Source organism: Leucoraja erinacea, unplaced genomic scaffold (genome assembly GCF_028641065.1).
Source record: "Leucoraja erinacea ecotype New England unplaced genomic scaffold, Leri_hhj_1 Leri_561S, whole genome shotgun sequence".
Lineage (NCBI taxonomy): Eukaryota > Metazoa > Chordata > Chondrichthyes > Rajiformes > Rajidae > Leucoraja > Leucoraja erinaceus.
This window is the reverse complement of record NW_026576467.1, coordinates 1-15,164: the sequence shown is the minus strand read 5'-3', so window position 1 is coordinate 15,164 and position 15,164 is coordinate 1. Positions and strand designations below refer to the sequence as shown.

Here is a 15,164-nt window from a genome sequence, read left to right as displayed (position 1 = left end):
CTCTCTAGATCACCATTAATGTGCCTTGGACTCCGAGCTGCAAGAATGAAAGATGCTTTGACTTTTTGGCGATTTCATCTGTTATTGACTTGTTATTTGTTGAATCCTTTAACATTCACAAAGGCATGAAGGAAACATGTGTTGCAAAGTCAATTTCGTCTTACCATGATGTGTTTGCAGGTACGTCTGATGACACATTAATGGCCGCGTATCACTGAAATAACTGGGACCCAACCTCACCAATCTGTCCTTTCAGGTCTCTCTGACTACATCAAACTGGGCATTGAATCCAGGAAGCTTGTGATGGGCGTTCCATGGTATGGTTATGACTACACTTGCAAGCGTATCCCTCAGGTAGGGTGTAGGTCTTGTCCGTCCTCACCACTTTCAATGAGAATTTGCCCCTTATTTGATTGTTGACATGTTTACAGACCTTTTCAATTATTAAAGATGTAATAACAGAACATTTGGAAAGCAGTGACAGGATTTGGTAAAGTCAGCATTGGTTTATGAATGGGAAATCATGCTTGACTAATCTTTTGGAATTTTTTGAGAATGTAATAATTAGAATGGATAAGGGGGAGCCAGTGAATGTGGTGTATCTGGACTTTTAAAAAGCTTTTAATACAGTCCCACACAAGATTAATGTTCAAAATTAGAGCACATGGTATTGGGGGGAGGGTATCGACATGGATAGAGAACTGGTTGACAGACAGGAAACAAAGAGGAATTAACGGGTCTTTTTTCAGAAAGGCAGGCAGTGACTAATGAGGTGCGGCAAGGCACAGTGCTGGGACCCCTGTTATTTACAATATATATTCACGATTTAAATAACATAATTAAATGTATCAACTCCAAGTTTACGGATGACACAAAGCTGGGTGGCAGTGTGAGCTGCGAGGAGGATTTTATAAGGTTGCAGGGTGACTTGGATAGGTTGGATGAGTGGGCAGACGCATGGCTGATGCAGTATAATGTGGATAAATGTGAGGTTAGAACACCAAGGTAGATTATTATTTAACCATATTACCATATAACAATTACAGCACGGAAACAGGCCATCTCGGCCCTACAAGTCCGTGCCGAACAATTATTTTCCCTTAGTCCCACTTGCCTGCACTCATACCATAACCCTCCATTCCCTTCTCATCCATATGCTTATCTAATTTATTTTTAAATGATACCAATGAACCTGCCTCCACCACTTCCACTGGAAGCTCATTCCACACCGCTACCACTCTCTGAGTAAAGAAGTTCCCCCTCATGTTACCCCTAAACTTCTGTCCCTTAATTCTGAAGTCATGTTCTCTTGTTTGAATCTTCCCTATTCTCAAAGGGAAAAGCTTGTCCACATCAACTACAATTTTAACATTACATCCCAGCTTCTATATGCTCTGATTTATACAATATTTGAATGGTATCAGATTAGGAAACAGGGAGATGCAACGAGACCCAGACGTCCTTGAACATCAATCACTGAAAGTGAGTATGCAGGTACAGCAGGCAGTGCAGAAAGCCTGTGGCATGTTGGCATTCATTGCGAGAGGATTCGAGTTTAGGAGCTGTAAAGGAGTCTAGTCTGACACACTATAACCTTTACTAAAGTCTTTAATATAGCACATGGCACACACGTCCCAGTACTGGCTGCACCCAGCCTTCAAGCGTACCAGGACCAAATGGGAGGAGGAGAAGGGAGGAGATCATAGTTATACTGATGTGAGAGGGCGTGTTAATGGTGATGAGGTAGCTACATTATAGGTTGCATGCATAAACCATCTACATCCTTTCCCATACAATTTAAACAAAGTTATAAGAACAGCAGGTTGATTATACAGGACCTGCAAAACTAAGCAAAGTCTCCGTAGCGATCCGGAGGTTTGACGATCCGACCCGAGCGGGTGCGCACAGCACCCTCACCCTCCCCACCCGAAAGAAGAGAGGGCAGACCGGGAACAGGAGCAGGGGAGAAAGAGAAGGGCGGCGGGGACCCCGGCTGCAAGGGGGAACCGGCAGGAACGGGAGAACCAGGAGAGAGGGAAGGGGAGGAACGGGCGGCAGGCGGAGAGAGAGAGAGACGGGCAGGAGGAGAGCGGACCGGAGAGCGGAGAACTGGAAGTGTTACGGGCATGTTACGGGCAAGGGGTACGTTACGGGCGGGGGGCACCGCAGGCGGAGGAGAATAAGGAGCAGCAGGAGGAGGTTTCGGCTCTCTGACCCCCAACAGGTGCTGACGGCTGCGCCGGTAGACAGTGCCCTCATAGTCCACCAAGTAGGAACACGGCGAATCGTCGACCCCCACCACGGTAGCGAGCTTGGAGAAACCGGTAGACGTCTGCAAACGGACGACCTGGCCAGGAAGTAGTGGGGAGAGAGGACGGCTGGACTTGTCGTGCGAGTGGCGTTGAATTTCGTGCTTCTGAGCAATGCGCTGCTGGACGGCAGAAGGTTGCAGGACCCTGGGCACCAGAGTTTGCTGGGCAATCGGCATCGGGGGTGGCGAATAACGCGGGACATAAGCCTTTGGACAGGCGATTTAATGGTACAGTCCCTGGATATGTTCCGAAGGTTCAGCAACCCCTGGTAGAAATCACCATTAGAGAGATAGGACTGTTCAAGAAGGTGCTTTGCACTGCGCACAGCGCGCTCAGCCAGGCCATTGTTCTGCGGGTACTCTGGACTGCTGGTGTAGTGATCGATGTTCCACTTTGTAGTGAAGGCTTTGAACTCGGCGCTGGTGAACTAGCGGCCGTTGTCAGTCTGTAGCCGGACAGGGGATCCAAAAGTGGCGAAGTGGCGGCGGAGCTTGCTGATGACCATCTCCGAGGTGATGGCAGGGAGAAGGTCCACCTCGAACCAATTAGAGTAAGAATCCACCAAAACGAGGTACTGTTTTCCACGCCATTCAAAAATGTCGGCAGCCAGCGAGGACCATGGCATGTCAGGGGCAGGCTGTTGTAGCAGCGGCTGACGCTGCTGATGCGGGGCAAGAGAATTGCAGTCCGGGCAGGAGGCCACTCTGGCCTTGATGTACTTCGCCATGCCAGGCCAATAGTACTGTTCCTGGGCATGCGAGACAGTGGCGTCAGCCCCCGGATGCCCCATGTGGGCAGCATTGAAGTACAGGTCGTAGAGGGAGGCAGGGACGACAACTTTGTGGCCTTTGATGATAATGCCATCGATGAGCACTAGCTCATCACGAACCAGGAAGAAGGGGTGAACGCCAGCAGGTAAAGAGGTGCGTCTAACAGGCCATACACGCCTGATGACAGCGGCAAGCTGTTGAAGATCGGGGTCGTCGGCGGTGTGCGCAGCCAGGCATTGGAGCTGCTTGGAAGGGACGAAATTCACGTTCAGCACCTGTAGGTCATCCTGTTCGAAGAGGTGCTGGTCGCGTGAGGTCCGGGGGGCCCGGGACAGAGCATCAGCCACATGCATCTCGGTGCCCCTTTTGTAGACGATTTTAAAGTCAAAGCGCTGCAGCTGCAGCATCATCCGCTGCAGCCTTGCGGGAGCAACGTGGATAGGTTTGTTTAGGATCGTCACCAGAGGTTGGTGATCTGTCTCGACAGTGAAACTGTTGCCAAAAAGGAAGTCTCGAAATTTTGACCAAGCGAACACAACTGCCAGCAGCTCCTTCTCAATCTGCGCGTAGCGCTGCTCCGTGTCCGTCATGGTCCTAGAGGCATAGGAGACCGGCTGTAGAGAACCATTATCGTGCGGCTGCAGACAAGCAGCACCCAGACCAAAACGTGAGGCGTCACACGTCACCACCACCGGACGCTTTAAATCGAAGAACCTCAGAGTGGGTGTGCTGATCAGCTTTTTCTTCAACAGGTCGAAGGCCTGCTGGTGGTGTGGGAACCAGGACCAGGCAATGTCTTTTTTAGTAAGCTGTCTCAGGGGTGCGCTCAACTCGCTGAGGTCGGGAATGAATTTTCCCAGGTAGTTGAGCATGCCCAGGAAGCGCTGTAGACCGGCAATATCAGTGGGGGCAGGCAGTTCAGAGATGGCGCTCGTCTTTTGCGGGTCGGGCTTCAACCCTTTGGCCGTGAAAATGTGGCCAACGTACGGGACCTCAGGTACACGGAAACGGCATTTGGACGGGTTCAGCTTGAGATTTACCTGCCTGGCGCGGTCCAGGATTCTGCGGAGGTTGCGGTCATGCTCAGCCACATCTCTGCCGTAGACCAGAATGTCGTCCACAATAATCGCACAGGGCAGACCTGCAAACAGTTGCTCCATGGAGCGCTGGAATACCTCACTAGCGGAGTTGATGCCGAACGGCATCCGCAAAAATTTAAACCTGCCGAAGGGTGTACCGAAGGTTGTTAAGTCAGAGGAGCGTTTGTCCAAGGGTATTTGCCAAAATGAGCTCCTGGCGTCGAGGACAGAAAACACCGTTGCTTGCCCGACTTGGGCGGCGACGTCTTCAACGGTCCGCATTGGGTAGTGGGAACGCTTGATAGCCAAGTTCAAGTCCTTGGGGTTGATGCACACCCGTATCTCATTCTTTCCTTTCTTCATTGTGGCGACCATAGTGGAGACCCACTCGGTGGGCTCGCTGACTGACGCCAGAACACCCATATCAACCATGTCCTTTAGCATAGCCTCTACCTTGTCCTTCATGGCGAATGACACTCTGTGCGGCGGGCGAATGACAGGCATCACGGAGGGGTCAGTTGCAATCTTGTACACTAGCGGCAGCTTCCCCAGCTTACCGTCAAAAAGGTCTGGATACTCGGATAGCGGATCCATCACAGCTTGAACCTCGTGCACTGTCCGGTCGAAAGACACCAGACCGAGATCCTGGTAGGTCTGGTTGCTCAGCAAGGTGACACAGTCGCAATCCAGAATAAAGAACGACAGGTCACAGGATGATTTCTGCAGCACACAGTGGAAAGTGGCCTTCCCCACAGGTGTTAGTTCCTCTCCCCCATAAGCACGCAAAACAGAGCGATCGGCAGTCAACAGCTCATTATTTCTTATCTTGTTGAACAGTGATGTTGACATAACATTCACTTTTGCACCCGTATCCAGCGTCGCAGAGAATGACTTGTTATTCACCGTAATGAGCACAGAAGGATCAGGGAAGCTAGAGTGGCTGTGAAGGAGAGTGTAAACACTTGACTCTCCCATGGAATATTCGATCGCCGAGTCGTGGGCAGTGTCTGTAGTAAACTGAGAGTCCATTTCACTATCAAGTTGCTGAAGGTTGTTTAGGATTTGCCTAGTAGCTGGTGGAACTTTCCCACGGGAACGGCATGCGGCAGCAAAATGATTTAATTTCTTACAGAAATTGCAGGATTTTCCGAAAGCCGGGCACTGAGACTGAGCGGGGTGGGCATAGTTACAATTGGGACTCTTGGGTGCCCGCGGGTCCCGAGATGGACGGGCGGGTCGCGGTGTAGGGCGGGAACTGTCCTGCGAACGTCGTGGCCCAGTAACACCAGTCAGATTGACAGCGCGGCTGTCAGATCCCCTCACCCCATGTGTAGGGGTTACCACCTCAGCGATGCGACACGCATGCATTGCCTGAGTCAGTGTCAGGTCAGGTCGTTGCAGCAAATCAGCACGTAACTTCTGGTCTGACATGCCAGTAACTAGAATGTCCCTGGTGAGCTGGTCACACATATTTTCGAAACGGCACCGCTGAGCTAGATAGCGCAGGTCAGCGATGAAACACTCGACAGGCTCTTCTGGCTGTTGCTTCCGCGTGAAGAACCTGGACCCCTCCAATATGCGGTTGGAGGGCAGGTCGCAAATCTCGGCAAATTTACGTAAAAGACATACCGGGTCGTCGGCGGATTCAGCTGGCACGGCGATCTGGCCATTGACATCCAGGACCTCGGGATCATAAACGAAAGCTCGAGCTCTCTTCATGGCATCGGTACCTGCTAGATTAAGCAGGAGGGAGGCACGGACCGCAGCAGGGTCATTTCTGTGCGCAATATTGACGAAGTGAGTGTAGTCCATCACAAACGTAGTCCATCGCTCCGCAATGTCCGCATCAAAGACAAGGGGAGAGGGTTTCCTGCACGAGGAGGCCATCAGAACTGATAAGGAATACCGGGCAAAATATAAAATAAAACCGGTAAACGGGAAATGCGAGTCTAACTAACTATCTGACACCATGTAAAGGAGTCTAGTCTTTAATATAGCACATGGCACACACGTCCCAGTACTGGCTGCACCCAGCCTTCAAGCGTACCAGGACCAAATGGGAGGAAGAGAAGGGAGGAGATCATAGTTATACTGATGTGAGAGGCGTGTTAATGGTGATGAGGTAGCTACATTATAGGTTGCATGCATAAACCATCTCCAGGAGCAAAGAGGTCCTACTGCATTTGTACAGGGCCCAGGTGAGACCCTGTACAAATATATATCTCTTACTTCAAGTTCTCTTTGTCTTTCTTCACCACCACGTGGCTCTTCTGGCATAGCTCTGCCCTCATCTTCATCTTTATTCATTATTTAAAACAGGTCTTGGCAAATTGGCAAGTCTTTAAATTAGTCGAAAAAGTCTCTGCTTCTAATTGGCTTTGTTATTATCAACAATCTTGTTTTTATTTTAAGAAACCAGGCTACCGATGTTATGGAGATGCAATTAGTTCCCGTCTTGTCACGTTATGTGTGTATATATTTATATTCTATGGTATACTAGACCAAGTGCAAGCTTTCTTGTCCCTTTCTTGTCCCCACCCACCCCCGCCCCCGATCAGTCTGAAGAACAGTTTCGGCCCGAAACGTTGCCTATTTCCTTCGCTCCATAGATGCTGCTGCACCCGCTGAGTTTCTCCAGCTTTTTTGTGTAACTTTCGATTCTCCAGCATCTGCAGTTCCCTCTTAAACACAAGTGCAAGCCCGTTGGGTCTGTTCCCCAACGTGCAGTTGTGGGGGGGGATGCGGCATTCACTCACTCACGCTAATTACCCCCCTTGATATTATATTAATATTATTAATTTGCTCCTTTGGATCTGTCAACCATTCGGAACCTTGTCAAATGACTTACTAAAGTCCATGCACACCACATCCACTGAAGAGAGGAGGGGGAGAGAGGAGAGGAAGGTAGAGGAAAGCGGGGGGAAGGAGAGAGGGGGAGGAGAGAGGGGGGGGGGGGGAGAGGAGAGGAGAGGGGGTAGTGTGAGGGGAGCAGGGAGAGGGGGGGGAGGGAAAGAGAGGGGGGGAGAGGAGAGGGGGGGAAGAGAGGAGAGGGGGGAAGAGAGGAGAGGAGGGGGGGGGGAAGAGAGGAGAGGGGGGGGAAGAAAGGAGAGGGGGGAAGGAGAGGGGAGAGGGTGGGAGGAGGAGGGGGGGGGAGAGAGAGGGAGGGGGAGGAGAGGAGGAGGGGAGAGAGGAGGGGGGAGAGAGGAGGGGGGGGGGGAGAGAGAGGGGGGGAGAGAGGAGGGGGGGAGAGAGAAGGGGGGAAGAGAGAGGAGGGGGGAAGAGAGGGAGGAGGGGGGGAAGAGAGGAGGGGGGGGGGAAGAGAGGAGGGGGGGGGGGGGGGGGAGGAGGGGGGGGGGGAGAGGAGAGGGGAGGGGAGGGGGGGGGGGAAGAGGGAGGAGGGGGGGAAGGAGGGGGGGGGGGAAGAGAGGAGAGGGAAGAAGAGAGGGGAAGAGGAGGGGGAAGAGAGGAGAGGGGGGGGAGGAGAGGGGGGGGAGGAAAGGAGAGAGGAGGGGGGGGGGGAGAGGGGGGGAGAGAGGAGGGGAGAGGAGGGGAGGGGAGAGGAGAGGAGGGGGGAGGGCAGGGGATGAGAGGAGAGGAGAGGAGAGGAGAGGAGAAGGGAGGAGAGAGAGGAGAGATAGACAGAGCCTTTGAACTCAGACATCCAATGAAGAGAGGTGGGGGAGAGAGGAGAGGGAGGTAGAGGAGAGGGGGGGAGAGGAGAAGGGGGGGAGAGGAGAAGGGGGGGGGGAGAGGAGAAGGGGGGAGAGGAGAAGGGGGGGAGAGGAGGAGTGGGGGTTACTTCAACCCAAACCCCCCAAACAACCATTTGCAGGCAGTGCTTTTTTCCTTCAAAATAACCATAACCATATTTTCATATGACGGCCGTAGGTGGCGGCGTTCTCTCGGAAATCGCAGCACAGATCGCCAAATCCGGTCAAGAACAGAGTTTTAGTAATATAGATGGACAAACTGATCTGATCTGTAATTATGCCTTCAATATTCTGTTGTGCTGCAGCAAGCAAGAGTTTAATTGTCATATCTGGGATACATGACAATAAACTCTCGTGACTTGACGACTTAAATCGTCGCATTAGGGCAGCTCGTTGTATTTGGAACAACCCAGTACTTCTGCTGCATATTGATTACTTTGATAACTTGTGATGACGTTGAGCCTTTCCACGCTACAGTTTGCCCTCACCATCCATGATGTTGATAATCCATGATGTGATCCCACTTTCTCATCCACTCCCTTCACGCCAGGGACAATTTACAGAAGCCAATAAACCAACAAGATTGCTTTTAGAATGTGGTAGGAAACCAGAGCACTCGGAGAAAACACACGTAGCACAGGAAGAATGTACAAACTCCGTAAAGACAGCACCCGTAGTCAGGACTGAGCCCGGGTCTCTGGCACTGTGAGGCAGCAGCTCTACTGCTGCACCACCATGCCACACCAAAAGACAGTTTCTTCCCAGCTGTTATCAAGCAACTGAACTATCCTCTCTCTGGTGGATATCTCACACCAGCTGGAGAGCGTCTTGAACTCCGATCTATCTCATTGAAGATCGTTGAATTATCTTTACTCGACTGCACTAAATCTTGCAGACTGTATCCTATATCTATGCACTGTGGACGATTTGATTATAATCATGTGTAGTCTTTTCTTTGACTGGGAAAGCATGCAAACAAAAGCTTTTCTCTGTACCTCGGTAAGTGACGATAATAAACTAAACTAAACTGCTGAACTAACTTTATTTACATGTACACATCACATATATGTTTTTATATCTCAGGATGGTGTGTGTGAATTGAACTGTAGTCATCCAGTAAAAAAATTGATCCCGTATAAAACAATTATACAACACCTGCCAAGATCAATGACTGGAAAGGTGTGGAACGATGACCAGAGTGCCCCATATGCTGTCTACATGGTAAGCTCGTACATAGGCAGCTTGTGAGTCAGACAATGCAAATATTTCCATCTTTAAGATTGAATCAGTTCTGTGTAAGGGATTGTGCAAAGCTCGGAGCATTGGATCTGTACGGTGGAAACAGGGTGGAGATTAAGAACTGACAAGAATCTGGGAGTGAATGCACCTCATCTTGAATCTAATCACATTATCTGATTAGACAAAAATGCTGGAAAAACTCAGTGGGTGAGGCAGCATCTATGGAGTGAAGGAACTAGGCAACGTTTCTGAAGAAGGGTTTCGACCCGAAACGTTGCCTATTTCCTTCGCTCCATAGATGCTGCCTCACCCGTTGAGTTTCTCCAGCATTTTTGACTGCCTATCTGCAGTTCCTTCTTAAACATTTTATGAAGTGCTGTGTTAATCAAATGCAGACTCAAAGATTGTCTTGAGATTAAAGAAGAGAATTTACACCAACTCTGCCCTCCCCGATGGACAAAAATGATCCACATTTTCACTCCTTTGTCTTTTAACTCATCGGCACAGGGGTGACACAGTGGTGCAGCGATAATTGCGGCCTCACAAAGATGAGTAGTATGTAATCTGTTCAACCCAAGAGTTTACGTACTAGGGTAGCATGATGAGAAAAACGGGCAACCTTGGGAAGTTAAGGATGCTGGTGAGACAATATATAGATTTATCATGGTGCTTATGTTCCACAACATAGCTAAACATTGGGGGTTGTAAACTAAGCTAAGTGTAAAAGAGTCAAGAGAGCAATAAAACTGATCAGGGCGTAGTAACTTTTATTGCATCAATTTGTTGAACAAATGGGAGATCGGTTTTGTATATAGCAGGGAACATAAGGCTAAAAATATCTCTGGGGAAAGACAAAGATGAAAGGTCTCAGAGGTTAACAATAAAGGGGCAGGCAATTTAGGACTGAGATGACAACATTTTTTCAACCAGAGATGTGAATTTCTGGAATTCTCTGCCGCAGTGGAGGCCAATTCACTGGATACTTTCAAGAGAGAGTTAGATTTAGCTCTTCGGGCCAACGGAATCAAGGGGTATGGGAAGTAAGCAGGAATGGGGTACTGATTTTGGATGATCAGCAGAATGGTGGTGCTGGCTCGAAGGGCCGAATGGCCTACTCCTGCACCTATTTTCTATGTTTATGTTTCTATGTAAATACAAAATTCTCTCCTGATATATATAAGAGAACGATTGGCTACTCAGTATTTAGAATATTTAAAAAGCATTTGAAGAAGTCCCACTTAAGAGGAAAATTGTGCAAAATTGATCATCTGGGACCAAAGATTTTGTACGCAGTGGGTCAGGCAGCATCTCTGGAGAACATGGGAAGGTGATGTTTCGGGTCGAGACCCTTCTTCAGACACCAGCATTGGGTCTACAGTTTCTGTGCTGTACTGTTCCGTGTTCTGTGTTGACGAATGTGCCGTCCAGACAGATGTGGTGAACCGTTTTCAGCATTGTGTGGACCTAACCTTGTCTTCTATCTGTGTAACTCACCCTGGTTTTACGACAGGATGGTAAATCCTACCACCAGATCTGGTATGACGATCCAGAGAGCATTTCAATGAAGTCAACTCTCTTGAAGAGGTTCAAACTCGGTGGCATTGGTGTGATGCAACTAACTGACGTGGACCACAGTAGAACCGCCTGGGCAATGTTACACGCTGAGGAAATGTGGAATGCCCTCTGTCCTCCATGAAGATCATCCTGTGCTCAAAACATTTAATCTCTGTATAATCTATCGCTTAGCTTTCCAAGGAAACAGAACAATAATTAGCTACTTTCTAGTGTCAGAAGTGAACTAAATATTTATCTGGAAAACAGATTAACGTTTTATCCAATAAATTGTAGCAAAATACAAAGAGAGGTAGCAATGAATTTGCACATGGATGGAACATGGTGGGCGAGCAGGAGAACAGTGGGACCCTCTCTCTCTCCCATCCCCCTCTGTGATTCCTGCAGCTCCCCTGCTCTTTGACTGTGTTGTGGCCTAGGCTCACCAATCAAACCTGCCTCACCTGTATCCACCTATCACTTGCCAGGCTTTGTCCTGCCCTCTTTTCTCTTCCAAGTTGCTTCCATGTCCCCCTATTCCACCCATCACAATCAGTCTGAAGAAAGATCTCAACCCGAAATCATCGCCTATCCATGTCCTCCAGGGATGCTGCCTGACCCACTGAGTTATTTGAGCATTTTGTACCTTTCCTTAGTAAATCAGCATATGTGTTGTCTTTCCACTGTCTGGTTAGCACACCAAAAGCTTTTCATTGCACCACGGTACACGTGACAATATACAAAACTTTATAAAGTGTATGCACTTACTTGTTTCCATATCCCACCCATCATTTTTCCAGCTTTCATCTCTCTTCCCCAATCAGTTTGAAGAAGGATCCCAATCTAAAACATCATCTATCAATTCCCTCCACAGATGCTGCCTGACCAGCTGAGCTACTTCACAATTTTGTGTTTTGATCAAAGATTATAGCTCAAAACCTTTGAGCCTCCACGCATCACTCTCTGCAACTTCGCAAGCTCATCTCCTCATTTTCCAATTGCAATGAAGGATGTTTAATTTGAAACATGAACTCAGTTTCTCCCCTCACTAACGCTGTCTGATCTGCTGAGTAATTCCAGCATTTTATGCTTTTGCTTGGAATTTCCAGCATCCACAAATTATTGCTTCAATCAATTATTTGGACTCAGATGTATCGGTCTCATTCTTCTTCACGTTCTCCAATTCCTAATTAATTTGAATATAAAACGGAGAACAATACAACACAGGAATATGCACTCAAATTCACATGGACCATCTCCAAAATCTCCCTACCGTTTCTGGATCTCACCGTCTCCATCACAGGAGACAGACTATTGACCAACATCTATTACAAACACACTGACTCCCACAGCTATCTAGACTACACTTCTTCCTACCCTGCTTCCTGTAAAGACTCTATCCCTTACTCTCAATTCCTCCATCTATGCCGCATCTGCGCCCACGATGAGGTTATCCATACTAGATCACCGGAGATGTCCTTATTATTTCGGATACGGTGGCTGCCCTCTCCCATTATGGATGAGGCTCTCACTGGGGTCTTCTTGATATCCTGTAGCTCCTCTTGCTTCCTCTCCCCCCATTCGTAACCAGGACAGAGTCCCCCTTGTCTTCACCTTCCACCCCATCAGCCGTCGCATACAGCATATAATCCTCCAATACTTTCGCCACCTCCAACGGGATTCCACTACTGGCCACATCTTCCCATCTCCACCCCTTTCTGCTTTCCGCAGACACAGTTCCCTCCGCAACTCCCTGGTCAACACGTCCCTTCCCACCCAAACCACCCCTTCGCAGGTTCGTTCCCCTGCAACCACAGGACATGCAACACCTGTCCCTTTGCCTCCCCCCTTGACTCAATCCAAGGACCCAAACAATATTTTCAGGTGAGGCAGAGGTTCACTTGCACCTCTTCCAACATCATCTACTGTATCCGATGTTCCAGGTGTCAACTCCTGTACATCGGAGAGACCAAACGCAGGCTCGACGATTGTTTCGCCGAACATCTCAGCTCAGTCCGCCTTAACCTATCTGATCTCCCGGTTGCTCAGCACTTTAATTCCCCCTTAAATTCCCAATCTGACCTTTCTGTCCTGGGCAGCACCTCATATTTTACTTGGGTAGCTTACACCCCAGCGGTATGAACATTGACTTTAACTTCAAATAGCCCTTGCTTTCCCTTTCTCTCCATCCCCTCCATTTTCCCAGTTTACCTGACCAGTCATACGGTCTCCGACTACATTCTATCTCTGTAACGCCCACTCCCCTGCATCAGTCTGAAATAGGGTCTCGATCCAAAACAGCACCCATTCCTTCTCTCCAGAGATGCTGCATGTTCCGCTGAGTTACTCCAGCATTTTGTGTCTACCTTCGATTTAAAACAGCTTCTGCAGTTCTTGCCCACACATTTTGTCCACTCCACTGCAATTTATCCTCAATGTCTGTCTACTTTGAAGAGCTTCTCCTCCTCTGTCCTACGAGAGTTCAGCAACATCCTCTCTCACTGCTCCTCCTGCTGCCCCCCGACTCTCCGCGTCTTAACCCAGACCCGTTACTACAGCCATGAGTGTTTTCTCGGTGCTTGCCTGCGCCTCCATCTTTTATCTCATGGATTCCAGCTCCAGTTCCACACATCCCAGTTTGGACACAACCCGGACTATAGGTTCCGACAGCGGATCTGCCATTTCTCACGACAGTTCTTGTTCCCTGGCCTGTGTTTCACCCACAGAGTTGTCTATTGGTGGAAGTCTCTATCTCAGACGGCAGTGGAAGCCGATTCACTGGGTGAATTCAAAAGAGAGTTAGATAGAGCTCTTAGGACTAGTGGAATCAAGGGATATGGGGAGAAGGCCGAACGGGGGACTGATTCTGGATGATCAGCCATGATCACATTGAATGGCAGTGCTGGTTCACAGGGCCAAATGGCCTACTCCTGCATTTATTATTTATTTGTCTGTGTATCTATGTTCTACACTGGCTGCGATGCACCGGCACCAGCAGGCCCTTGCTCTGACTCTCCCACACCTGCAACGGACACCAACTGCACTTCAGTCAATGCCAGATCCACGTCCTCAACAAACGCTTCCTTTCCTACCTGCACCACCAACGATCGCAAACTTGCCCGCCTCCAACCGCTCCCTCCACCAACACTCATTGACCGGACCGCCCTCCTGCCCGCCCGCAGGCCCGGGGCTACACCGCTGGACCGCACCGCCTCAAAAGTCAAAGTATCCTTTATTGTCATTCAGACCTTTCGGTCTGAACGAAGTTCCATGCCTTGCAGTCATACATATAATAAGAATGACTAAAACACACAATGAACACAAATTTAACATCCACCACAGTGAGTTCACCAGGTAGCAAAGTTACAAAATTTTGATATTTTAAAAATCAAGTCTTTAATTTATTCCATCAAATAAAGCATAAAAAGAAGTTTAATTTGACACCTAATTCACTTTCATATCTTCAGTATTAAAAACGTTATGGCCATTTTCATACTCGGAAATTGGCATCTTGTTCCCTATTGGCGCAATGGGCTAAGTGTTCGGCTGGCGACCGGAAGGTAGCCAGTTTGAATCCCGCTTCAAGTCAAGTCAAGTCAAGTCAAGTTATTTGTCACATACACATACGAGATGTGCAGTGAAATGAAAGTGGCAATGCTCGCGGACTTTTGTGCAAAAGACAAACAACAAAACAACCAAACAAACTATAAACACAATCATAACACACATATTCTTTTACATAATAAATAATGGAAGGAAAAACGTTCTGTAGAGTTAGTCCCTGGTGAGATAGGCGTTTACAGTCCGAATTGCCTCTGGGAAGAAACTCCTTCTCAACCTCTCCATTCTCACCGCATGGCAACGGAGGCGTTTGCCTGACCATAGCAGCTGGAACAGTCCGTTGCAGGGGTGGAAGGGGTCTCCCATGAGTGCATACTGTCATTGTGTCCTTGGAGTGTATACTGTCGTTGTGTCCTTGGGCAAGACACTTCACCCACCTTTGCCTGCGTGTCAATGTGTGTCAATGTGTGAGTGATTGGTGGTGGTCGGAGGGCCCGTAGGTGCAGATTAGCAGCCACGCTTACGTCAGTCTGCCCCAGGGCTGCTGTGGCTACAGAAGTAGCTCACCACCACTGAGCTTGACTGAGGAGTGAATGAATAATGCGATGTAAAGTGCCTTGAGTATCTAGAAAGGCGCTATATAAATCCCATCCATTATTATTACTGAAAGAAATGTTTCATTGTGATTTAGATTGAAGCATTCTGCAAAACACAATATGAAACACACTCGTACTTAGATGACTGGAAATTAAAGAATATAATAGTTAGTTCCGTAAATGTTAGAAATTTACAAAAATTCCATTACTAGATCCTAAACATCTATCCCATTTCTTTACGAACCAGTCATTAACTTTTTTTAATAAATTAGACATAAAGTGCAAAATAACATTCCCACATGGAATTCAGGGCAATTTTAACATAATTTTAAAAATCGCTTTCAGT

At 48.5% G+C, this 15,164-nt stretch overlaps 1 protein-coding gene across 5 annotated transcripts in view; it reads left to right on the top strand.

The window, feature by feature from the left end:
• LOC129694160 (di-N-acetylchitobiase-like) overlaps positions 1–11,226 on the top strand; it is a 40,192-nt gene extending 28,966 nt beyond the window's left edge. For all 5 annotated transcript variants that reach the window (XM_055630880.1, XM_055630879.1, XM_055630878.1 and 2 more), the window contains 4 exons: positions 9–180; positions 257–354; positions 8,955–9,092; positions 10,621–11,226. In XM_055630880.1, coding sequence (XP_055486855.1) covers positions 9–180; positions 257–354; positions 8,955–9,092; positions 10,621–10,806 — 594 coding nt within the window. In that variant the 3' untranslated portion in view covers positions 10,807–11,226. The remainder of the gene's footprint in view (positions 1–8; positions 181–256; positions 355–8,954; positions 9,093–10,620) is intronic.
• The last annotated feature ends 3,938 nt before the right edge of the window (positions 11,227–15,164 follow it).